General features: G+C 37.5%; 1 protein-coding gene across 1 annotated transcript in view; it reads left to right on the top strand.

Moving 5' to 3' along the window:
- SLC39A12 (solute carrier family 39 member 12) overlaps positions 1-27,615 on the top strand; it is an 83,647-nt gene that overhangs the window by 11,577 nt on the left and 44,455 nt on the right. Inside the window, exon 5 of the mRNA XM_075587514.1 lies at positions 5,243-5,423. Within this exon, the coding sequence (XP_075443629.1) occupies positions 5,243-5,423 (181 nt within the window). The remainder of the gene's footprint in view (positions 1-5,242; positions 5,424-27,615) is intronic.

The following is a 27,615-nucleotide window of genomic DNA, read 5'->3' on the forward strand; positions in this document are numbered from 1 at the left end:
TGCTGCAATGCCGGCGGGCCTGGGACAGCTGAGAAGTTGTCCCAGCTCTCTCCCCCTGGCAGCCGCGGAACCCCTGTTGAAAATCACAGATCTAGTATATAATCATGACCAGCTTCACAATTCAAGGCCAGCAACCACAACTGGTCTCCCTAGTCTTTGTGAAATAGAGATCCCCTGAAACTAATATAATGTTATAAACCAGTTGACCAATGTCCAAGCAAAATACAATTTAAAAAAAGTATTCCATTAATGTCTAAATATTATCCTTGCTTTGCCACTGGATACCCTAAAGAAAAAAATTAAACCAGGACAAAAACAAGCCCCACAAACTAAACCTTGAGGTCTCAGCCTAGTGCAAGGCCTAATGGCCTACCCAATCCAGAGCCATCCTAACCAACGACAAACCATTTCCAGCATTCGTTGAGACCTTGAAATCTCAACTGCTGGCATGCTCTTCTTTCCTTATTTCTTAAGAATCTTAATCTTGTATTCTTTCTTATTAACAGACGCCCTAACTCACTTGTCCTCTTCCCACTAGCGAATGAGGTGGTATGAAAGAGAGTAGCACCCAGTCACAGTTGCATAACATGTGTAAGGGGGTCTAATGCTAAAGTCACCTTCGTATTGGGGGCTTTACCATATGTGTTTCTAACCCTTACAAATTACGTCAGACCTCAGGGGATGGTTTTTCCCATGAGTCACCATTGATTCTTTATAGGGGTTAGAACGATGTGTCAATGACATCAAAGGGAAATAAACATGTCGAAAGTCCCCTGTAAGATCAGAAATCATGTATTAAGCATCCACTATGATTCATTGCTATACCACGTAACCCCCTTACATGCTTTAGGCATCAAAGGGGATACATTATTTTCTGTCATATGGTTTTGTAATAAATCCTATTACATAACTCTACAGTAGAAACTTGATATTTGCATGGGGGAATTAAGCGTTATTCATTAAATTGCATTAGTGACAATCGCGTTTTTCCTGCATTATCGCCAAACTCCCATTTTGCAAATGACGTGATCATTGCACAAGTGATGTGTACTGTACATATGTAATTCAATTGAACAAAAATATCACACGTTATTTTCAATAACACAGAATATTATTGCTAATTTAATAACCTTTAGTGAATATATGCCATAGAACACATTTGTAAAAAGCATTATGTGTAGAGACCATCTTGTTGCATTTATTGGAGACCCATAATTACTCCTTTACAATTAACAATTATCCAAATAATTTTTGAAGAGTTGACATAATCCACAATATTTGTTCATACTAATTAAAGCTGTCACATTTCAGTCTTCAAGTCTGAACTGGTAACAGTCCAACTTAATGGTGTGATTAAATTACGACTGTACAGATTTTGAATCCCAAAATATAATTATGTGTGTTATTAAAGTACAGTAGAGGCAACTCTTATTCGAACAAAAACCAGTGGCAATTCCCCAAAAAACCCAGGAAACACCCAGGTACATTCTGAATAGATGCCTTAAACTTTCCTTAAACTAGCCCCAGCATTTCTGCATTGATTAATGGCCTATCAGATTAACAGCGGGGGTCCCTGGCAGTCCCATTCAAACTGAATTGGACTGCCAGGGATCCCTGCTGTGTTAATCCTATGGTCAATGCAGAAATGCCTTAAACGTGCCTCAAACTAGCCCAGAACATACCCAGCACATACCCAGCACATATCCAGAATGTAACCCGGCTAGTTTACGGCAAATGTTAGAATAAACGTTGCCTCTACTGTAGTTTACCGGAAGGGACTCAACACTTGAATCCTCAGTCGATGTAAGAATGAGAAGACAGATATGAGGCATTTTCGAGGGGGTGACTATAAAAGCCAGCAGAGGGAAGGAAGCTGATAGTGAGTGGGATAATAGGAAAACATGACACGAAATATAAACAAACAATAAAAGGGTGTATCTTTACATTTTTCAATGCAGATAATAGATTCAATTAAAAGCTAATATAATAAATCTGATTTTGTCATGGATTTTGGTAGCATGTCATAGGAAAGTTTGAGTGGTTTCGTGTAGAGAACACAATAGTAATTTAAGACATAAATGCAAAATAGGGATATGAAATGCAAGATGCATGAGTAGCCATGAATCATGATTATATTGCACCAAGATGCAACCGCATTAGCATATACGGTATTATGCAGAGAACACTTGCCACATCTTTGTGCCTTGCACAGCAGGCAATGGTGTACTATAGCAAAGGGTGATAGTACACTAGATAACAAGAAACCACTGGAGTTCAGTATCATCAATTATGTGATTTGCATCATGGGTGAGAAATCTGTTTACATATAGTGTAAAGCGTGTAAAGCAAAAAACGGAACTTTCAAAATATTGAGGAAACAAAATATTAAATTAAATGTAAGAATAATAAAACAAATTGAGAGAGCCTAATGCTGCTTAAGGTTAGCGGTCACTATATAGATTCACAAATGACAAAACCCTGTCATCAAAAATCCACAGCTTCTTCTTGTTAGGGGTGACCAAGCTCTAGGGAAATCTACACAGTTTTTAAATGCAGTTAGCATTTGGAGGATAGGCTAAACCACAATACATTTGTTTCCACACATTTATGTGTTAAAGTTCTCAGTGCCAAAATGTCTAGTGGTAGAAGGAGACTCTGGGGCCTTGTATATACTGTAGATACCAAAGTCTGTTACAGTTATGAAATGATTCTAGGCTTAACTCTCACCACCACCTCCCATGCTGTCCAGAACTGAAGAGGTAACCCTCTTCTTTCATTCAAGTCAGTCCCTCCAGATATCCAGGAGCTGTATAAGCATTCAGATGCTGAGGCATAACAATTGCATTACATTGCAAGAACAACACAAAGGCCGTGTTTGTTGTTTCCAGTGGGGTTTTTTGTTGGATAAGTGGGATTGCCCCTTTAAATATTTCTCCGTAAAGAGCAGTCGATATAAACTTCAAGGCATATGCTTATGAAACCTTCCTGGGAGTGTGCATCAGAGATGGGAAAACCGGCACTTGGAAATAAGTCATATGGTATTAGAGATGGATTTTGAAAGGACCAGTGTTATACTGACATCGTATAAATATGAAAAATCTATCATGAAAGAAAGATTAAAAAATAAAAACTTACTGCTTGTTAAACTGTTTCCTATTTTTAGAGGTGCTGCCTTATCAGCACAAAAATCCAACAAGAGAAAATGTAGATTTAAAGCAGCAAAACATGTGAAATCTTATTTTTATCAGTTTTGTAGTATTAGATAATTGAGACTGTTTTATTTTAGGGTTTTGTTTTTCTTCAACTCTTAATGCCATTTTCATGAATTTTAAAGCATCCTTTGATTTCTATAGCAAGTTTTAGCCCACCTCCTCAGCCGTGCGAGGCAAGAACTTTACAACACTTTCCTGTTTGGGATCATTTATTTCAAATGTTTCCAGCAGTGTGGCTGTAACAATAGATAATGTTACCTTAATAATATAAGGATACTTTGTAGCTGCTGAGTTACACTGACTGAAGCAATGTTAGGCACACAATCAGGATTTTGACAGATTTACAATGGTACAACCAAACGATTGCCAGCTTAGTTAAGAATGTGGAATTATACATTGTCACATACTTTACATATACAAATAATAAAAAAAAGTGGAGGGGGGAGTTGGAAAGAAGTATTGTTGCTTTAAGGGCTACTTTTAGGATTGCTGTATTATACATTAATAAAAAGAGAGAATGTGTCAAAACCAAATATTATACAAAAATATACTAATTCATCAATTTATGTTTTCCTAAAAGTTTGTTTTCCAAAATTACCAAAAAAGTATTGAAACGCAAGAATAAACAAATAAACATTCAAACAGAAAACAGATGGGGTAGAAAAAACATAGGCAGCAATAATTTAATATTCAGTTCACTTATTTCTAATTTGCACTTAAACCTGGAATTATTTCATTTCATATTGCCCCATAAACACACCTTTCTCTTGTTTTGGATGAAAGAAGTAGAAACGACAAGGCACTTTCTGAAAACTTAGAAATGTAGAGACAGTATTACTATATGTAAGTCTCTAAAAAATATTATGAGAAGAACAGAAAATGTGGGGCAAGTAGTGTTCACTGTTTCTTGATCAATGTCGCATACAGGCATACCCCGGTTTAAGGACACTCACTTTAAGTACATTCGCGAGTAAGAACATATCGCCCAGTAGGCAAACGGCAGCTCACGCATGCGCCTGTCATCACGTCCTGAACAGCAATACCGGCTCCCTACCTGTACCGAAGCTGTGCGCAAGCGGGGAGACTATAGAGCCTGTTACAAATGCGTTATTTACATCAGTTATGCACGTATATGACGATTGCAGTACAGTACATGCATCGATAAGTGGGTAAAAGGGAGTGCTTCACTTTAAGTACATTTTCGCTTTACATACATGCTCCGGTCCCATTGCGTACGTTAATGTGGGGTATGCCTGTATACACTGTACATTCTCTCACTAGGTGTAGGCACAGAACCATCAACATACAATACAGGGGACATGTAAATAGTAGAGGTGATGCCCTCAGAAGTACTTTTGTTGCTTGAAGACATTAGGATGTCAAATGCTCACTTGTACTAGTGTTGTATTTTTGTCTTTTTTATATTGCATCTTAATTTTTCTGATTTTGGTTTAGCTTCATGGGCATAGTTTTAGTTTTGCATTATGAAGTAAAGGTGAAATATTTTAACAAAAATAATACAAAATAGCAAATAACAAAAAATAAATTAAAAAATTATCTGGGTAATTATTGGTCCCAACTATTATATTTAGTTCATTTTCTTTTTAACATTTGTTTAACTTTATTAGTATTTCTTTAATAAATATGAGCATTTCTGATCTCTGCTTTGATATTTGTTTCCTTGCTTTAGTCTCTTTCTCTCTCTCTGGGTTTTATTTATTAAACGGCAACTGCCGATCAGGGCACTATCGTACAGAAACTCCCATTCAAGTCAATGAAAAGAAAAAGAAACCTTTTGTCCCTCTGTCTCTCTCTCTCACCAACCTCCACGTTCTCTCCACTGTCTTTCTTTAATGTCTTTATGGGAACCCTGCATCATTATGCAAATGCTTTTCCACACTGTGTTTCCACCAATACCCAAGCTGAATCAAACATGAGAGTTTGAAACAGATTTGTACCGTATGTCTGAGTGCCAGGACAATATTCACTGTTTACGTTTAATACTGTATGTCTCTAACAATGCATTTTAGGGACAGACTTGCTTTTCTGCGTACGAGCTTGTAAAGATTTTTTTACAAAACAGTCGTTACCCTATTTCCAAAGAACACTTTAAGCAAATCAGCCCGGCGATTATCCACCAACTTCTAACCTGCACATGCCAGTTAAAAGACTATCCACACACAAAGCTCCCACCGCCAACCACTTTGGAAAGTGAGTTACCCTCTTCTTTTTTTATTCTATATTCAAAATGTGGTAAAATATTAATGATAGTGTCTGCAAGAAAAATTAGAGTTGATACATAGAATCACATGTATTTAAAAAATAATTTCCATGAGTTCATGCATATCTTACTTTACCCAGCTGATTTGTTTCAATAGAGAAGTTCTAGCGTTTTGTTTGAGTATCTCATGCATAGTATCTGAAACGTGCATACTATCTGAAACTTACATAGTATCTGAAACGTGCATAGTATCTGAAACGTGCACAGTATCTGAAACGTGCACAGTATCTGAAATGTGCACAGTATCTGAAACGGGCATACTATCTGAAACTTACATAGTATCTGAAACGTGCATAGTATCTGAAACGTGCACAGTATCTGAAATGTGCACAGTATCTGAAACGTGCACAGTATCTGAAACGTGCATAGTATCTGAAACGTGCATAGTATCTGAAATGTGCACAGTATCTGAAACGGGCATAGTATCTGAAACTTGCATAGTATCTGAAACGTGCATAGTATCTGAAACGTGCATAGTATCTGAAACGTGCATAGTATCTGAAACGTGCACAGTATCTGAAATGTGCACAGTATCTGAAACGGGCATAGTATCTGAAACGTGCATAGTATCTGAAACGTGCATAGTATCTGAAACGTGCATAGTATCTGAAACGTGCATAGTATCTGAAATGTGCATAGTATCTGAAACGTGCACAGTATCTGAAACGTGCATAGTATCTGAAACGTGCATAGTATCTGAAACGTGCATAGTATCTGAAACGTGCATAGTATCTGAAACTTGCATAGTATCTGAAACGTGCATAGTATCTGAAACCTGCATAGTATCTGAAACTTGCATGGTATCTGAAACGTGCATAGTATCTGAAACGTGCACAGTATCTGAAATGTGCACAGTATCTGAAATGTGCACAGTATCTGAAACGTGCATTGTATCTGAAACGTGCATAATGTCTGAAACTTGCATAGTATCTGAAACGTGCATAGTATATGAAACTTGCATAGTATCTGAAACGTGCATAGTATCTGAAACTTGCATAGTATCTGAAATGTGCATAGTATCTGAAACGTGCACAGTATCTGAAATGTGCACAGTATCTGAAACGGGCATAGTATCTGAAACGTGCATAATGTCTGAAACTTGCATAGTATCTGAAACGTGCATAATGTCTGAAACGTGCATAGTATCTGAGATGTGCACAGTATCTGAAACGTGCAGAGTATCTGAAACGTGCATAGTATCTGAAACGTGCAGAGTATCTGAAACATGCATAGTATAGTATCTGAAACATGCATAGTATCTGAAACGTGCATAGTATCTGAAATGTGCATAGTATCAGAAACGTGCATAGTATCTGAAACGTGCATAGTATCTGAAACGTGCATAGTATCAGAAACGTGCATAGTATCTGAAACGTGCATAGTATCTGAAACTTGCATAGTATCTGAAACGTGCAGAGTATCTGAAACGTGCATAGTATCTGAAACGTGCATAGTATCTGAAACTTGGATAGTATCTGAAACGTGCATAGTATCTGAAACGTGCATAGTATCTGAAACGTGCATAGTATCTGAAACGTGCATAGTATCTGAAACGTGCATAGTATCTGAAACGTGCATATTATCTGAAACTTGGATAGTATCTGAAACGTGCATAGTATCTGAAACGTGCATAGTATCTGAAACGTGCATAGTATCTGAAACTTGCATAGTATCTGAAGCTTGCATAGTATCTGAAACGTGCATAGTATCTGAAACTTGCATAGTATCTGAAACGTGCATAGTAACCGAAACGTGCATAGTATCTGAAACTTGCACAGTGTCTGAAACGTGCATAGTATCTGAAACTTGCATAGTATCTGAAACTTGCACAGTGTCTGAAACGTGCATAGTATCTGAAACTTGCATAGTATCTGAAACTTGCATAGTATCTGAAAAGTGCATAGTACTTGAAACGTGCATAGTATCTGAAACGTGCATAGTATCTGAAACGTGCATAGTACCTGAAACGTGAATAGTACCTGAAACGTGCATAGTATCTGAAACTTGCATAGTATCTGAAACGTGCATAGTATCTGAAACTTGCATAGTATCTGAAACTTGCATAGTATCTGAAACTAGCATAGTATCTGAAACGTGCACAGTGTCTGAAACGTGCATAGTATCTGAAACTTGCATAGTATCTGAAACTTGCATAGTATCTGAAACTTGCATAGTATCTGAAACATGCATAGTATCTGAAACGTGCATAGTATCTGAAACGTGCATAGTATCTGAAACGTGCATAGTATCTGAAACTTGCATAGTATCTGAAACGTGCATAGTATCTGAAACGTGCATAGTATCTGAAACGTGCATAGTATCTGAAACGTGCATAGTATCTGAAACGTGCATAGTATCTGAAAAGTGCATAGTACTTGAAACGTGCATAGTATCTGAAACGTGCATAGTATCTGAAACGTGCATAGTACCTGAAACGTGAATAGTACCTGAAACGTGCATAGTATCGGAAACGTGCATAGTATCTGAAACGTGCATAGTACCTGAAACGTGCATAGTACCTGAAACGTGCATAGTACCTGAAACATGCATAGTATCTGAAACTTGCATAGTATCTGAAACTTGCATAGTATCTGAAACGTGCATAGTATCTGAAACGTGCATAGTATCTGAAACTTGCATAGTATCTGAAACTTGCATAGTATCTGAAACTTGCATAGTATCTGAAACGTGCACAGTATCTGAAACTTGCACAGTATCTGAAACTTGCATAGTATCTGCAACGTGCACAGTATCTGAAACTTGCACAGTATCTGAAACGTGCATAGTATCTGAAACGTGCATACCTGTAGTATCTGAAACGTGCATAGTATCTGAAACGTGCATAGTATCTGAAACGTGCACAGTATCTGAAACGTGCACAGTATCTGAAACGTGCATAGTATCTAAAACTTGCATAGTATCTGAAACTTGCATAGTATCTGAAACTTGGATTGTATCTGAAACTTGCATAGTATCTGAAACGTGCATAGTATCTGAAACGTGCATAGTATCTGAAACGTGCATAGTATCTGAAACGTGCATAGTATCTGAAACGTGCATAGTATCTGAAACGTGCATAGTATCTGAAACCTGCATAGTATCTGAAATTTGCATAGTATCTGAAACTTGCATAGTATCTGAAACTTGCATAGTATCTGAAACGTGCATAGTATCTGAAACTTGCATAGTATCTGAAACTTGCATAGTATCTGAAACCTGCATAGTATCTGAAATTTGCATAGTATCTGAAACTTCCATAGTATCTGAAACGTGCATAGTATCTGAAACGTGCATAGTATCTGAAACCTGCATAGTATCTGAAATTTGCATAGTATCTGAAACTTGCATAGTATCTGAAACTTGCATAGTATCTGAAACGTGCACAGTATCTGAAACGTGCACAGTATCTGAAACGTGCACAGTATCTAAAACTTGCATAGTATCTGAAACTTGCATAATATCTGAAACTTGCATAGTATCTGAAACTTGCATAGTATCTGAAACTTGCATAGTATCTGAAACTTGCATAGTATCTGAAACTTGGATAGTATCTGAAACGTGCATAGTATCTGAAACTTGCATTGTATCTGAAACGTGCATAGTATCTGAAACGTGCATAGTATCTGAAACGTGCATAGCATCTGAAACGTGCATAGTATCTGAAACGTGCATAGTATCTGAAACGTGCATAGTATCTGAAACCTGCATAGTATCTGAAATTTGCATAGTATCTGAAACTTGCATAGTATCTGAAACTTGCATAGTTTCTGAAACTTGCATAGTATCTGAAACTTGCATAGTATCTGAAACGTGCATAGTATCTGAAACGTGCATAGTATCTGAAACGTGCATTGTATCTGAAACTTGCATAGTATCTGAAACGTGCATAGTATCTGAAACGTGCATTGTATCTGAAACGTGCATAGTATCTGAAACGTGCATAGTATCTGAAACTTGCATAGTATCTGAAACGTGCATAGTATCTGAAACGTGCCTAGTATCTGAAACTTGCATAGTTTCTGAAACGTGCATAGTATCTGAAACGTGCATAGTATCTGAAACGTGCATAGTATCTGAAACGTGCATAGTATCTGAAACGTGCATAGTATCTGAAACGTGCATAGTATCTGAAATTTGCATAGTATCTGAAACGTGCATAGTACCTGAAATGTGCATAGTATGTGAAACGTGCATAGTATCTGAAACGTGCATAGTACCTGAAACATGCATAGTATCTGAAACGTGCATAGTATCTGAAACGTGCATAGTACCTGAAACGTGAATAGTACCTGAAACGTGCATAGTATCTGAAACGTGCATAGTATCTGCAACGTGCACAGTATCTGAAACTTGCACAGTATCTGAAACGTGCATAGTATCTGAAACGTGCATACCTGTAGTATCTGAAACGTGCATAGTATCTGAAACGTGCATAGTATCTGAAACGTGCACAGTATCTGAAACGTGCACAGTATCTGAAACGTGCATAGTATCTAAAACTTGCATAGTATCTGAAACTTGCATAGTATCTGAAACTTGGATTGTATCTGAAACTTGCATAGTATCTGAAACGTGCATAGTATCTGAAACGTGCATAGTATCTGAAACGTGCATAGTATCTGAAACGTGCATAGTATCTGAAACGTGCATAGTATCTGAAACGTGCATAGTATCTGAAACCTGCATAGTATCTGAAATTTGCATAGTATCTGAAACTTGCATAGTATCTGAAACTTGCATAGTATCTGAAACGTGCATAGTATCTGAAACTTGCATAGTATCTGAAACTTGCATAGTATCTGAAACCTGCATAGTATCTGAAATTTGCATAGTATCTGAAACTTCCATAGTATCTGAAACGTGCATAGTATCTGAAACGTGCATAGTATCTGAAACCTGCATAGTATCTGAAATTTGCATAGTATCTGAAACTTGCATAGTATCTGAAACTTGCATAGTATCTGAAACGTGCACAGTATCTGAAACGTGCACAGTATCTGAAACGTGCACAGTATCTAAAACTTGCATAGTATCTGAAACTTGCATAATATCTGAAACTTGCATAGTATCTGAAACTTGCATAGTATCTGAAACTTGCATAGTATCTGAAACTTGCATAGTATCTGAAACTTGGATAGTATCTGAAACGTGCATAGTATCTGAAACTTGCATTGTATCTGAAACGTGCATAGTATCTGAAACGTGCATAGTATCTGAAACGTGCATAGCATCTGAAACGTGCATAGTATCTGAAACGTGCATAGTATCTGAAACGTGCATAGTATCTGAAACCTGCATAGTATCTGAAATTTGCATAGTATCTGAAACTTGCATAGTATCTGAAACTTGCATAGTTTCTGAAACTTGCATAGTATCTGAAACTTGCATAGTATCTGAAACGTGCATAGTATCTGAAACGTGCATAGTATCTGAAACGTGCATTGTATCTGAAACTTGCATAGTATCTGAAACGTGCATAGTATCTGAAACGTGCATTGTATCTGAAACGTGCATAGTATCTGAAACGTGCATAGTATCTGAAACTTGCATAGTATCTGAAACGTGCATAGTATCTGAAACGTGCCTAGTATCTGAAACTTGCATAGTTTCTGAAACGTGCATAGTATCTGAAACGTGCATAGTATCTGAAACGTGCATAGTATCTGAAACGTGCATAGTATCTGAAACGTGCATAGTATCTGAAACGTGCATAGTATCTGAAATTTGCATAGTATCTGAAACGTGCATAGTACCTGAAATGTGCATAGTATGTGAAACGTGCATAGTATCTGAAACGTGCATAGTACCTGAAACATGCATAGTATCTGAAACGTGCATAGTATCTGAAACGTGCATAGTACCTGAAACGTGAATAGTACCTGAAACGTGCATAGTATCTGAAACGTGCATAGTATCTGAAACGTGCATAGTACCTGAAACGTGCATAGTACCTGAAACTTGCATCGTATCTGAAACTTGCATAGTATCTGAAACTTGCATAGTATCTGAAACGTGCATAGTATCTGAAACTTGCATAGTATCTGAAACTTGCTTAGTATCTGAAACGTGCATAGTATCTGAAACTTGCATAGTATCTGAAACTTGCATAGTATCTGAAACTTGCATAGTATCTGAAACTTGCATAGTATCTGAAACGTGCATAGTATCTGAAACGTGCATAGTATCTGAAACGTGCATAGTATCTGAAATGTGCACAGTATCTGAAACGGGCATAGTATCTGAAACTTGCATAGTATCTGAAACGTGCACAGTATCTGAAACGTGCACAGTATCTGAAACGGGCATAGTATCTGAAACTTGCATAGTATCTGAAACATGCATAGTATAGTATCTGAAACATGCATAGTATCTGAAACGTGCATAGTATCTGAAACGTGCATAGTATCAGAAACGTGCATAGTATCTGAAATGTGCATAGTATCTGAAACGTGCATAGTATCAGAAACGTGCATAGTATCTGAAACGTGCATAGTATCTGAAACTTGCATAGTATCTGAAACGTGCAGAGTATCTGAAACGTGCATAGTATCTGAAACGTGCATAGTATCTGAAACTTGGATAGTATCTGAAACGTGCATAGTATCTGAAACGTGCATAGTATCTGAAACGTGCATAGTATCTGAAACGTGCATAGTATCTGAAACGTGCATAGTATCTGAAACGTGCATATTATCTGAAACTTGGATAGTATCTGAAACGTGCATAGTATCTGAAACGTGCATAGTATCTGAAACGTGCATAGTATCTGAAACTTGCATAGTATCTGAAGCTTGCATAGTATCTGAAACGTGCATAGTATCTGAAACTTGCATAGTATCTGAAACGTGCATAGTAACCGAAACGTGCATAGTATCTGAAACTTGCACAGTGTCTGAAACTTGCATAGTATCTGAAACTTGCATAGTATCTGAAACTTGCATAGTATCTGAAACTTGCACAGTATCTGAAACGTGCATAGTATCTGAAACGTGCATACCTGTAGTATCTGAAACGTGCATAGTATCTGAAACGTGCATAGTATCTGAAACGTGCACAGTATCTGAAACGTGCACAGTATCTGAAACGTGCATAGTATCTAAAACTTGCATAGTATCTGAAACTTGCATAGTATCTGAAACTTGGATAGTATCTGAAACTTGCATAGTATCTGAAACGTGCATAGTATCTGAAACGTGCATAGTATCTGAAACGTGCATAGTATCTGAAACGTGCATAGTATCTGAAACGTGCATAGTATCTGAAACGTGCATAGTATCTGAAACCTGCATAGTATCTGAAATTTGCATAGTATCTGAAACTTGCATAGTATCTGAAACTTGCATAGTATCTGAAACGTGCATAGTATCTGAAACTTGCATAGTATCTGAAACTTGCATAGTATCTGAAACCTGCATAGTATCTGAAATTTGCATAGTATCTGAAACTTCCATAGTATCTGAAACGTGCATAGTATCTGAAACGTGCATAGTATCTGAAACCTGCATAGTATCTGAAATTTGCATAGTATCTGAAACTTGCATAGTATCTGAAACGTGCATAGTATCTGAAACGTGCACAGTATCTGAAACGTGCACAGTATCTGAAACGTGCACAGTATCTAAAACTTGCATAGTATCTGAAACTTGCATAATATCTGAAACTTGCATAGTATCTGAAACTTGCATAGTATCTGAAACTTGCATAGTATCTGAAACTTGCATAGTATCTGAAACTTGGATAGTATCTGAAACGTGCATAGTATCTGAAACTTGCATTGTATCTGAAACGTGCATAGTATCTGAAACGTGCATAGTATCTGAAACGTGCATAGCATCTGAAACGTGCATAGTATCTGAAACGTGCATAGTATCTGAAACGTGCATAGTATCTGAAACCTGCATAGTATCTGAAATTTGCATAGTATCTGAAACTTGCATAGTATCTGAAACTTGCATAGTTTCTGAAACTTGCATAGTATCTGAAACTTGCATAGTATCTGAAACGTGCATAGTATCTGAAACGTGCATAGTATCTGAAACTTGCATACAGTAGTATCTGAAACTTGCATAGTATCTGAAACGTGCATAGTATCTGAAACGTGCATTGTATCTGAAACGTGCATAGTATCTGAAACGTGCATAGTATCTGAAACTTGCATAGTATCTGAAACGTGCATAGTATCTGAAACGTGCCTAGTATCTGAAACTTGCATAGTTTCTGAAACGTGCATAGTATCTGAAACGTGCATAGTATCTGAAACGTGCATAGTATCTGAAACGTGCATAGTATCTGAAACGTGCATAGTATCTGAAACGTGCATAGTATCTGAAATTTGCATAGTATCTGAAACGTGCATAGTACCTGAAATGTGCATAGTATGTGAAACGTGCATAGTATCTGAAACGTGCATAGTACCTGAAACATGCATAGTATCTGAAACGTGCATAGTATCTGAAACGTGCATAGTACCTGAAACGTGAATAGTACCTGAAACGTGCATAGTATCTGAAACGTGCATAGTATCTGAAACGTGCATAGTACCTGAAACGTGCATAGTACCTGAAACTTGCATCGTATCTGAAACTTGCATAGTATCTGAAACTTGCATAGTATCTGAAACGTGCATAGTATCTGAAACTTGCATAGTATCTGAAACTTGCTTAGTATCTGAAACGTGCATAGTATCTGAAACTTGCATAGTATCTGAAACTTGCATAGTATCTGAAACTTGCATAGTATCTGAAACTTGCATAGTATCTGAAACGTGCATAGTATCTGAAACGTGCATAGTATCTGAAACGTGCATAGTATCTGAAATGTGCACAGTATCTGAAACGGGCATAGTATCTGAAACTTGCATAGTATCTGAAACTTGCATAGTATCTGAAACGTGCATAGTATCTGAAACGTGCACAGTATCTGAAACGTGCACAGTATCTGAAACGTGCACAGTATCTGAAACGGGCATAGTATCTGAAACTTGCATAGTATCTGAAACATGCATAGTATAGTATCTGAAACATGCATAGTATCTGAAACGTGCATAGTATCTGAAACGTGCATAGTATCAGAAACGTGCATAGTATCTGAAACGTGCATAGTATCTGAAACGTGCATAGTATCAGAAACGTGCATAGTATTTGAAACGTGCATAGTATCTGAAACTTGCATAGTATCTGAAACGTGCAGAGTATCTGAAACGTGCATAGTATCTGAAACGTGCATAGTATCTGAAACTTGGATAGTATCTGAAACGTGCATAGTATCTGAAACGTGCATAGTATCTGAAACGTGCATAGTATCTGAAACGTGCATAGTATCTGAAACGTGCATAGTATCTGAAACGTGCATATTATCTGAAACTTGGATAGTATCTGAAACGTGCATAGTATCTGAAACGTGCATAGTATCTGAAACGTGCATAGTATCTGAAACTTGCATAGTATCTGAAGCTTGCATAGTATCTGAAACGTGCATAGTATCTGAAACTTGCATAGTATCTGAAACGTGCATAGTAACCGAAACGTGCATAGTATCTGAAACTTGCACAGTGTCTGAAACTTGCATAGTATCTGAAACTTGCATAGTATCTGAAACTTGCACAGTGTCTGAAACGTGCATAGTATCTGAAACTTGCATAGTATCTGAAACTTGCATAGTATCTGAAACTTGCATAGTATCTGAAACGTGCATAGTATCTGAAACTTGCATAGTATCTGAAACTTGCATAGTATCTGAAACTAGCATAGTATCTGAAACGTGCACAGTGTCTGAAACGTGCATAGTATCTGAAACTTGCATAGTATCTGAAACTTGCATAGTATCTGAAACTTGCATAGTATCTGAAACATGCATAGTATCTGAAACGTGCATAGTATCTGAAACGTGCATAGTATCTGAAACGTGCATAGTATCTGAAACTTGCATAGTATCTGAAACGTGCATAGTATCTGAAACGTGCATAGTATCTGAAACGTGCATAGTATCTGAAACGTGCATAGTATCTGAAACGTGCATAGTATCTGAAAAGTGCATAGTACTTGAAACGTGCATAGTATCTGAAACGTGCATAGTATCTGAAACGTGCATAGTACCTGAAACGTGCATAGTACCTGAAACATGCATAGTATCTGAAACTTGCATAGTATCTGAAACTTGCATAGTATCTGAAACGTGCATAGTATCTGAAACGTGCATAGTATCTGAAACTTGCATAGTATCTGAAACTTGCATAGTATCTGAAACTTGCATAGTATCTGAAACGTGCACAGTATCTGAAACTTGCACAGTATCTGAAACTTGCATAGTATCTGCAACGTGCACAGTATCTGAAACTTGCACAGTATCTGAAACGTGCATAGTATCTGAAACGTGCATAGTATCTGAAACGTGCATAGTATCTGAAACGTGCATAGTATCTGAAACCTGCATAGTATCTGAAATTTGCATAGTATCTGAAACTTGCATAGTATCTGAAACTTGCATAGTATCTGAAACGTGCATAGTATCTGAAACTTGCATAGTATCTGAAACTTGCATAGTATCTGAAACCTGCATAGTATCTGAAATTTGCATAGTATCTGAAACTTCCATAGTATCTGAAACGTGCATAGTATCTGAAACGTGCATAGTATCTGAAACGTGCATAGTATCTGAAACCTGCATAGTATCTGAAATTTGCATAGTATCTGAAACTTGCATAGTATCTGAAACGTGCATAGTATCTGAAACGTGCACAGTATCTGAAACGTGCACAGTATCTGAAACGTGCACAGTATCTAAAACTTGCATAGTATCTGAAACTTGCATAATATCTGAAACTTGCATAGTATCTGAAACTTGCATAGTATCTGAAACTTGCATAGTATCTGAAACTTGCATAGTATCTGAAACTTGGATAGTATCTGAAACGTGCATAGTATCTGAAACTTGCATTGTATCTGAAACGTGCATAGTATCTGAAACGTGCATAGTATCTGAAACGTGCATAGCATCTGAAACGTGCATAGTATCTGAAACGTGCATAGTATCTGAAACGTGCATAGTATCTGAAACCTGCATAGTATCTGAAATTTGCATAGTATCTGAAACTTGCATAGTATCTGAAACTTGCATAGTTTCTGAAACTTGCATAGTATCTGAAACTTGCATAGTATCTGAAACGTGCATAGTATCTGAAACGTGCATAGTATCTGAAACTTGCATACAGTAGTATCTGAAACTTGCATAGTATCTGAAACGTGCATAGTATCTGAAACGTGCATTGTATCTGAAACGTGCATAGTATCTGAAACGTGCATAGTATCTGAAACTTGCATAGTATCTGAAACGTGCATAGTATCTGAAACGTGCCTAGTATCTGAAACTTGCATAGTTTCTGAAACGTGCATAGTATCTGAAACGTGCATAGTATCTGAAACGTGCATAGTATCTGAAACGTGCATAGTATCTGAAACGTGCATAGTATCTGAAATTTGCATAGTATCTGAAACGTGCATAGTACCTGAAATGTGCATAGTATGTGAAACGTGCATAGTATCTGAAACGTGCATAGTACCTGAAACATGCATAGTATCTGAAACGTGCATAGTATCTGAAACGTGCATAGTACCTGAAACGTGAATAGTACCTGAAACGTGCATAGTATCTGAAACGTGCATAGTATCTGAAACGTGCATAGTACCTGAAACTTGCATCGTATCTGAAACTTGCATAGTATCTGAAACTTGCATAGTATCTGAAACGTGCATAGTATCTGAAACTTGCATAGTATCTGAAACTTGCTTAGTATCTGAAACGTGCATAGTATCTGAAACTTGCATAGTATCTGAAACTTGCATAGTATCTGAAACTTGCATAGTATCTGAAACTTGCATAGTATCTGAAACGTGCATAGTATCTGAAACGTGCATAGTATCTGAAACGTGCATAGTATCTGAAATGTGCACGGTATCTGAAACGGGCATAGTATCTGAAACTTGCATAGTATCTGAAACTTGCATAGTATCTGAAACGTGCATAGTATCTGAAACGTGCACAGTATCTGAAACGTGCACAGTATCTGAAACGTGCACAGTATCTGAAACGGGCATAGTATCTGAAACTTGCATAGTATCTGAAACGTGCATAGTATCTGAAACGTGCATAGTATCTGAAACGTGCATAGTATCTGAAACGTGCACAGTATCTGAAACGTGCAAAGTATCTGAAACGTGCATAGTATCTGAAACGTGCATAGTATCTGAAACGTGCATAGTATCTGAAACTTGCATAGTATCTGAAACGTGCATAGTATCTGAAACCTGCATAGTATCTGAAACTTGCAGGGTATCTGAAACGTGCGTAGTATCTGAAACGTGCACAGTATCTGAAACGTGCATAGTATCTGAAATGTGCACAGTATCTGAAACGGGCATAGTATCTGAAACTTGCATAGTATCTGAAACTTGCATAGTATCTGAAACGTGCATAGTATCTGAAACGTGCACAGTATCTGAAACGTGCACAGTATCTGAAACGTGCACAGTATCTGAAACGGGCATAGTATCTGAAACTTGCATAGTATCTGAAACATGCATAGTATAGTATCTGAAACATGCATAGTATCTGAAACGTGCATAGTATCTGAAACGTGCATAGTATCAGAAACGTGCATAGTATCTGAAACGTGCATAGTATCTGAAACGTGCATAGTATCAGAAACGTGCATAGTATTTGAAACGTGCATAGTATCTGAAACTTGCATAGTATCTGAAACGTGCAGAGTATCTGAAACGTGCATAGTATCTGAAACGTGCATAGTATCTGAAACTTGGATAGTATCTGAAACGTGCATAGTATCTGAAACGTGCATAGTATCTGAAACGTGCATAGTATCTGAAACGTGCATAGTATCTGAAACGTGCATAGTATCTGAAACGTGCATATTATCTGAAACTTGGATAGTATCTGAAACGTGCATAGTATCTGAAACGTGCATAGTATCTGAAACGTGCATAGTATCTGAAACTTGCATAGTATCTGAAGCTTGCATAGTATCTGAAACGTGCATAGTATCTGAAACTTGCATAGTATCTGAAACGTGCATAGTAACCGAAACGTGCATAGTATCTGAAACTTGCACAGTGTCTGAAACTTGCATAGTATCTGAAACTTGCATAGTATCTGAAACTTGCACAGTGTCTGAAACGTGCATAGTATCTGAAACTTGCATAGTATCTGAAACTTGCATAGTATCTGAAACTTGCATAGTATCTGAAACGTGCATAGTATCTGAAACTTGCATAGTATCTGAAACTTGCATAGTATCTGAAACTAGCATAGTATCTGAAACGTGCACAGTGTCTGAAACGTGCATAGTATCTGAAACTTGCATAGTATCTGAAACTTGCATAGTATCTGAAACTTGCATAGTATCTGAAACATGCATAGTGTCTGAAACGTGCATAGTATCTGAAACGTGCATAGTATCTGAAACGTGCATAGTATCTGAAACTTGCATAGTATCTGAAACGTGCATAGTATCTGAAACGTGCATAGTATCTGAAACATGCATAGTATCTGAAACGTGCATAGTATCTGAAACGTGCATAGTATCTGAAAAGTGCATAGTACTTGAAACGTGCATAGTATCTGAAACGTGCATAGTATCTGAAACGTGCATAGTACCTGAAACGTGAATAGTACCTGAAACGTGCATAGTATCGGAAACGTGCATAGTATCTGAAACGTGCATAGTACCTGAAACGTGCATAGTACCTGAAACATGCATAGTATCTGAAACTTGCATAGTATCTGAAACTTGCATAGTATCTGAAACGTGCATAGTATCTGAAACGTGCATAGTATCTGAAACTTGCATAGTATCTGAAACTTGCATAGTATCTGAAACTTGCATAGTATCTGAAACGTGCACAGTATCTGAAACTTGCACAGTATCTGAAACTTGCATAGTATCTGCAACGTGCACAGTATCTGAAACTTGCACAGTATCTGAAACGTGCATAGTATCTGAAACGTGCATAGTATCTGAAACGTGCATAGTATCTGAAACGTGCATAGTATCTGAAACCTGCATAGTATCTGAAATTTGCATAGTATCTGAAACTTGCATAGTATCTGAAACTTGCATAGTATCTGAAACGTGCATAGTATCTGAAACTTGCATAGTATCTGAAACTTGCATAGTATCTGAAACCTGCATAGTATCTGAAATTTGCATAGTATCTGAAACTTCCATAGTATCTGAAACGTGCATAGTATCTGAAACGTGCATAGTATCTGAAACGTGCATAGTATCTGAAACCTGCATAGTATCTGAAATTTGCATAGTATCTGAAACTTGCATAGTATCTGAAACGTGCATAGTATCTGAAACGTGCACAGTATCTGAAACGTGCACAGTATCTGAAACGTGCACAGTATCTAAAACTTGCATAGTATCTGAAACTTGCATAATATCTGAAACTTGCATAGTATCTGAAACTTGCATAGTATCTGAAACTTGCATAGTATCTGAAACTTGCATAGTATCTGAAACTTGGATAGTATCTGAAACGTGCATAGTATCTGAAACTTGCATTGTATCTGAAACGTGCATAGTATCTGAAACGTGCATAGTATCTGAAACGTGCATAGCATCTGAAACGTGCATAGTATCTGAAACGTGCATAGTATCTGAAACGTGCATAGTATCTGAAACCTGCATAGTATCTGAAATTTGCATAGTATCTGAAACTTGCATAGTATCTGAAACTTGCATAGTTTCTGAAACTTGCATAGTATCTGAAACTTGCATAGTATCTGAAACGTGCATAGTATCTGAAACGTGCATAGTATCTGAAACTTGCATACAGTAGTATCTGAAACTTGCATAGTATCTGAAACGTGCATAGTATCTGAAACGTGCATTGTATCTGAAACGTGCATAGTATCTGAAACGTGCATAGTATCTGAAACTTGCATAGTATCTGAAACGTGCATAGTATCTGAAACGTGCCTAGTATCTGAAACTTGCATAGTTTCTGAAACGTGCATAGTATCTGAAACGTGCATAGTATCTGAAACGTGCATAGTATCTGAAACGTGCATAGTATCTGAAACGTGCATAGTATCTGAAATTTGCATAGTATCTGAAACGTGCATAGTACCTGAAATGTGCATAGTATGTGAAACGTGCATAGTATCTGAAACGTGCATAGTACCTGAAACATGCATAGTATCTGAAACGTGCATAGTATCTGAAACGTGCATAGTACCTGAAACGTGAATAGTACCTGAAACGTGCATAGTATCTGAAACGTGCATAGTATCTGAAACGTGCATAGTACCTGAAACTTGCATCGTATCTGAAACTTGCATAGTATCTGAAACTTGCATAGTATCTGAAACGTGCATAGTATCTGAAACTTGCATAGTATCTGAAACTTGCTTAGTATCTGAAACGTGCATAGTATCTGAAACTTGCATAGTATCTGAAACTTGCATAGTATCTGAAACTTGCATAGTATCTGAAACTTGCATAGTATCTGAAACGTGCATAGTATCTGAAACGTGCATAGTATCTGAAACGTGCATAGTATCTGAAATGTGCACGGTATCTGAAACGGGCATAGTATCTGAAACTTGCATAGTATCTGAAACTTGCATAGTATCTGAAACGTGCATAGTATCTGAAACGTGCACAGTATCTGAAACATGCACAGTATCTGAAACGTGCACAGTATCTGAAACGGGCATAGTATCTGAAACTTGCATAGTATCTGAAACGTGCATAGTATCTGAAACGTGCATAGTATCTGAAACGTGCATAGTATCTGAAACGTGCACAGTATCTGAAACGTGCAAAGTATCTGAAACGTGCATAGTATCTGAAACGTGCATAGTATCTGAAACGTGCATAGTATCTGAAACTTGCATAGTATCTGAAACGTGCATAGTATCTGAAACCTGCATAGTATCTGAAACTTGCAGGGTATCTGAAACGTGCGTAGTATCTGAAACGTGCACAGTATCTGAAATGTGCACAGTATCTGAAATGTGCACAGTATCTGAAACGTGCATAGTATCTGAAACGTGCATAATGTCTGAAACTTGCATAGTATCTGAAACGTGCATAGTATCTGAAACTTGCATAGTATCTGAAACTTGCATAGTATCTGAAACTTGCACAGTATCTGAAATGTGCACAGTATCTGAAACGTGCATAGTATCTGAAACGTGCATAATGTCTGAAACTTGCATAGTATCTGAAACGTGCATAGTATCTGAAACTTGCATAGTATCTGAAATGTGCATAGTATCTGAAACGTGCACAGTATCTGAAATGTGCACAGTATCTGAAACGGGCATAGTATCTGAAACGTGCATAATGTCTGAAACTTGCATAGTATCTGAAACTTGCATAGTATCTGAAACGTGCATAATGTCTGAAACGTGCATAGTATCTGAGATGTGCACAGTATCTGAAACTTGCATAGTATCTGAAACTTACATAGTATCTGAAACGTGCATAGTATCTGAAACGTGCATAGTATCTGAAACGTGCATAGTATCTGAAACGTGCACAGTGTCTGAAACGTGCATAGTATCTGAAACTTGCATAGTATCTGAAACTTGCATAGTATCTGAAACTTGCATAGTATCTGAAACTTGCATAGTATCTGAAACGTGCATAGTATCTGAAACGTGCATAGTATCTGAAACGTGCATAGTATCTGAAATGTGCACGGTATCTGAAACGGGCATAGTATCTGAAACTTGCATAGTATCTGAAACTTGCATAGTATCTGAAACGTGCACAGTATCTGAAACGTGCACAGTATCTGAAACGTGCACAGTATCTGAAACGTGCACAGTATCTGAAACGGGCATAGTATCTGAAACTTGCATAGTATCTGAAACGTGCATAGTATCTGAAACGTGCATAGTATCTGAAACGTGCATAGTATCTGAAACGTGCACAGTATCTGAAACGTGCAAAGTATCTGAAACGTGCATAGTATCTGAAACGTGCATAGTATCTGAAACGTGCATAGTATCTGAAACTTGCATAGTATCTGAAACGTGCATAGTATCTGAAACCTGCATAGTATCTGAAACTTGCAGGGTATCTGAAACGTGCGTAGTATCTGAAACGTGCACAGTATCTGAAATGTGCACAGTATCTGAAATGTGCACAGTATCTGAAACGTGCATAGTATCTGAAACGTGCATAATGTCTGAAACTTGCATAGTATCTGAAACGTGCATAGTTTCTGAAACTTGCATAGTATCTGAAACGTGCATAGTATCTGAAACCTGCATAGTATCTGAAACTTGCAGGGTATCTGAAACGTGCGTAGTATCTGAAACGTGCACAGTATCTGAAATGTGCACAGTATCTGAAATGTGCACAGTATCTGAAACGTGCATAGTATCTGAAACGTGCATAATGTCTGAAACTTGCATAGTATCTGAAACGTGCATAGTATCTGAAACTTGCATAGTATCTGAAACTTGCATAGTATCTGAAATGTGCATAGTATCTGAAACGTGCACAGTATCTGAAATGTGCACAGTATCTGAAACGGGCATAGTATCTGAAACGTGCATAATGTCTGAAACTTGCATAGTATCTGAAACGTGCATAATGTCTGAAACGTGCATAGTATCTGAGATGTGCACAGTATCTGAAACTTGCATAGTATCTGAAACTTACATAGTATCTGAAACGTGCATAGTATCTGAAACGTGCATAGTATCTGAAACGTGCATAGTATCTGAAACGTGCACAGTGTCTGAAACGTGCATAGTATCTGAAACTTGCATAGTATCTGAAACTTGCATAGTATCTGAAACTTGCATAGTATCTGAAACGTGCATAGTATCTGAAACGTGCATAGTATCTGAAACGTGCACAGTATCTGAAACGTGCACAGTATCTAAAACTTGCATAGTATCTGAAACTTGCATAATATCTGAAACTTGCATAGTATCTGAAACTTGCATAGTATCTGAAACTTGCATAGTATCTGAAACTTGCATAGTATCTGAAACTTGGATAGTATCTGAAACGTGCATAGTATCTGAAACTTGCATTGTATCTGAAACGTGCATAGTATCTGAAACGTGCATAGTATCTGAAACGTGCATAGCATCTGAAACGTGCATAGTATCTGAAACGTGCATAGTATCTGAAACGTGCATAGTATCTGAAACCTGCATAGTATCTGAAATTTGCATAGTATCTGAAACTTGCATAGTATCTGAAACTTGCATAGTTTCTGAAACTTGCATAGTATCTGAAACTTGCATAGTATCTGAAACGTGCATAGTATCTGAAACGTGCATAGTATCTGAAACTTGCATACAGTAGTATCTGAAACTTGCATAGTATCTGAAACGTGCATAGTATCTGAAACGTGCATTGTATCTGAAACGTGCATAGTATCTGAAACGTGCATAGTATCTGAAACTTGCATAGTATCTGAAACGTGCATAGTATCTGAAACGTGCCTAGTATCTGAAACTTGCATAGTTTCTGAAACGTGCATAGTATCTGAAACGTGCATAGTATCTGAAACGTGCATAGTATCTGAAACGTGCATAGTATCTGAAACGTGCATAGTATCTGAAATTTGCATAGTATCTGAAACGTGCATAGTACCTGAAATGTGCATAGTATGTGAAACGTGCATAGTATCTGAAACGTGCATAGTACCTGAAACATGCATAGTATCTGAAACGTGCATAGTATCTGAAACGTGCATAGTACCTGAAACGTGAATAGTACCTGAAACGTGCATAGTATCTGAAACGTGCATAGTATCTGAAACGTGCATAGTACCTGAAACTTGCATCGTATCTGAAACTTGCATAGTATCTGAAACTTGCATAGTATCTGAAACGTGCATAGTATCTGAAACTTGCATAGTATCTGAAACTTGCTTAGTATCTGAAACGTGCATAGTATCTGAAACTTGCATAGTATCTGAAACTTGCATAGTATCTGAAACTTGCATAGTATCTGAAACTTGCATAGTATCTGAAACGTGCATAGTATCTGAAACGTGCATAGTATCTGAAACGTGCATAGTATCTGAAATGTGCACGGTATCTGAAACGGGCATAGTATCTGAAACTTGCATAGTATCTGAAACTTGCATAGTATCTGAAACGTGCATAGTATCTGAAACGTGCACAGTATCTGAAACATGCACAGTATCTGAAACGTGCACAGTATCTGAAACGGGCATAGTATCTGAAACTTGCATAGTATCTGAAACGTGCATAGTATCTGAAACGTGCATAGTATCTGAAACGTGCATAGTATCTGAAACGTGCACAGTATCTGAAACGTGCAAAGTATCTGAAACGTGCATAGTATCTGAAACGTGCATAGTATCTGAAACGTGCATAGTATCTGAAACTTGCATAGTATCTGAAACGTGCATAGTATCTGAAACCTGCATAGTATCTGAAACTTGCAGGGTATCTGAAACGTGCGTAGTATCTGAAACGTGCACAGTATCTGAAATGTGCACAGTATCTGAAATGTGCACAGTATCTGAAACGTGCATAGTATCTGAAACGTGCATAATGTCTGAAACTTGCATAGTATCTGAAACGTGCATAGTATCTGAAACTTGCATAGTATCTGAAACTTGCATAGTATCTGAAACTTGCACAGTATCTGAAATGTGCACAGAATCTGAAACGTGCATAGTATCTGAAACGTGCATAATGTCTGAAACTTGCATAGTATCTGAAACGTGCATAGTATCTGAAACTTGCATAGTATCTGAAATGTGCATAGTATCTGAAACGTGCACAGTATCTGAAATGTGCACAGTATCTGAAACGGGCATAGTATCTGAAACGTGCATAATGTCTGAAACTTGCATAGTATCTGAAACTTGCATAGTATCTGAAACGTGCATAATGTCTGAAACGTGCATAGTATCTGAGATGTGCACAGTATCTGAAACTTGCATAGTATCTGAAACTTACATAGTATCTGAAACGTGCATAGTATCTGAAACGTGCATAGTATCTGAAACGTGCATAGTATCTGAAACGTGCACAGTGTCTGAAACGTGCATAGTATCTGAAACTTGCATAGTATCTGAAACTTGCATAGTATCTGAAACTTGCATAGTATCTGAAACTTGCATAGTATCTGAAACGTGCATAGTATCTGAAACGTGCATAGTATCTGAAACGTGCATAGTATCTGAAATGTGCACGGTATCTGAAACGGGCATAGTATCTGAAACTTGCATAGTATCTGAAACTTGCATAGTATCTGAAACGTGCACAGTATCTGAAACGTGCACAGTATCTGAAACGTGCACAGTATCTGAAACGTGCACAGTATCTGAAACGGGCATAGTATCTGAAACTTGCATAGTATCTGAAACGTGCATAGTATCTGAAACGTGCATAGTATCTGAAACGTGCATAGTATCTGAAACGTGCACAGTATCTGAAACGTGCAAAGTATCTGAAACGTGCATAGTATCTGAAACGTGCATAGTATCTGAAACGTGCATAGTATCTGAAACTTGCATAGTATCTGAAACGTGCATAGTATCTGAAACCTGCATAGTATCTGAAACTTGCAGGGTATCTGAAACGTGCGTAGTATCTGAAACGTGCACAGTATCTGAAATGTGCACAGTATCTGAAATGTGCACAGTATCTGAAACGTGCATAGTATCTGAAACGTGCATAATGTCTGAAACTTGCATAGTATCTGAAACGTGCATAGTTTCTGAAACTTGCATAGTATCTGAAACGTGCATAGTATCTGAAACCTGCATAGTATCTGAAACTTGCAGGGTATCTGAAACGTGCGTAGTATCTGAAACGTGCACAGTATCTGAAATGTGCACAGTATCTGAAATGTGCACAGTATCTGAAACGTGCATAGTATCTGAAACGTGCATAATGTCTGAAACTTGCATAGTATCTGAAACGTGCATAGTATCTGAAACTTGCATAGTATCTGAAACTTGCATAGTATCTGAAATGTGCATAGTATCTGAAACGTGCACAGTATCTGAAATGTGCACAGTATCTGAAACGGGCATAGTATCTGAAACGTGCATAATGTCTGAAACTTGCATAGTATCTGAAACGTGCATAATGTCTGAAACGTGCATAGTATCTGAGATGTGCACAGTATCTGAAACTTGCATAGTATCTGAAACTTACATAGTATCTGAAACGTGCATAGTATCTGAAACGTGCATAGTATCTGAAACGTGCATAGTATCTGAAACGTGCACAGTGTCTGAAACGTGCATAGTATCTGAAACTTGCATAGTATCTGAAACTTGCATAGTATCTGAAACTTGCATAGTATCTGAAACGTGCATAGTATCTGAAACGTGCATAGTATCTGAAACGTGCATAGTATCTGAAACGTGCATAGTATCTGAAACTTGCATAGTATCTGAAACGTGCATAGTATCTGAAACGTGCATAGTATCTGAAACGTGCATAGTATCTGAAACGTGCATAGTATCTGAAACGTGCATAGTATCTGAAAAGTGCATAGTACTTGAAACGTGCATAGTATCTGAAACGTGCATAGTATCTGAAACGTGCATAGTACCTGAAACGTGAATAGTACCTGAAACGTGCATAGTATCGGAAACGTGCATAGTATCTGAAACGTGCATAGTACCTGAAACGTGCATAGTACCTGAAACGTGCATAGTATCTGAAACATGCATAGTATCTGAAACTTGCATAGTATCTGAAACTTGCATAGTATCTGAAACGTGCATAGTATCTGAAACGTGCATAGTATCTGAAACTTGCATAGTATCTGAAACTTGCATAGTATCTGAAACTTGCATAGTATCTGAAACGTGCACAGTATCTGAAACTTGCACAGTATCTGAAACTTGCATAGTATCTGCAACGTGCACAGTATCTGAAACTTGCACAGTATCTGAAACGTGCATAGTATCTGAAACGTGCATAGTATCTGAAACGTGCATAGTATCTGAAACGTGCATAGTATCTGAAACGTGCACAGTATCTGAAACGTGCATAGTATCTAAAACTTGCATAGTATCTGAAACTTGCATAGTATCTGAAACTTGGATAGTATCTGAAACTTGCATAGTATCT

The sequence above is a fragment of the Ascaphus truei genome, chromosome 2 (genome assembly GCF_040206685.1).
Source record: "Ascaphus truei isolate aAscTru1 chromosome 2, aAscTru1.hap1, whole genome shotgun sequence".
NCBI classification, from domain to species: Eukaryota; Metazoa; Chordata; class Amphibia; order Anura; family Ascaphidae; genus Ascaphus; species Ascaphus truei.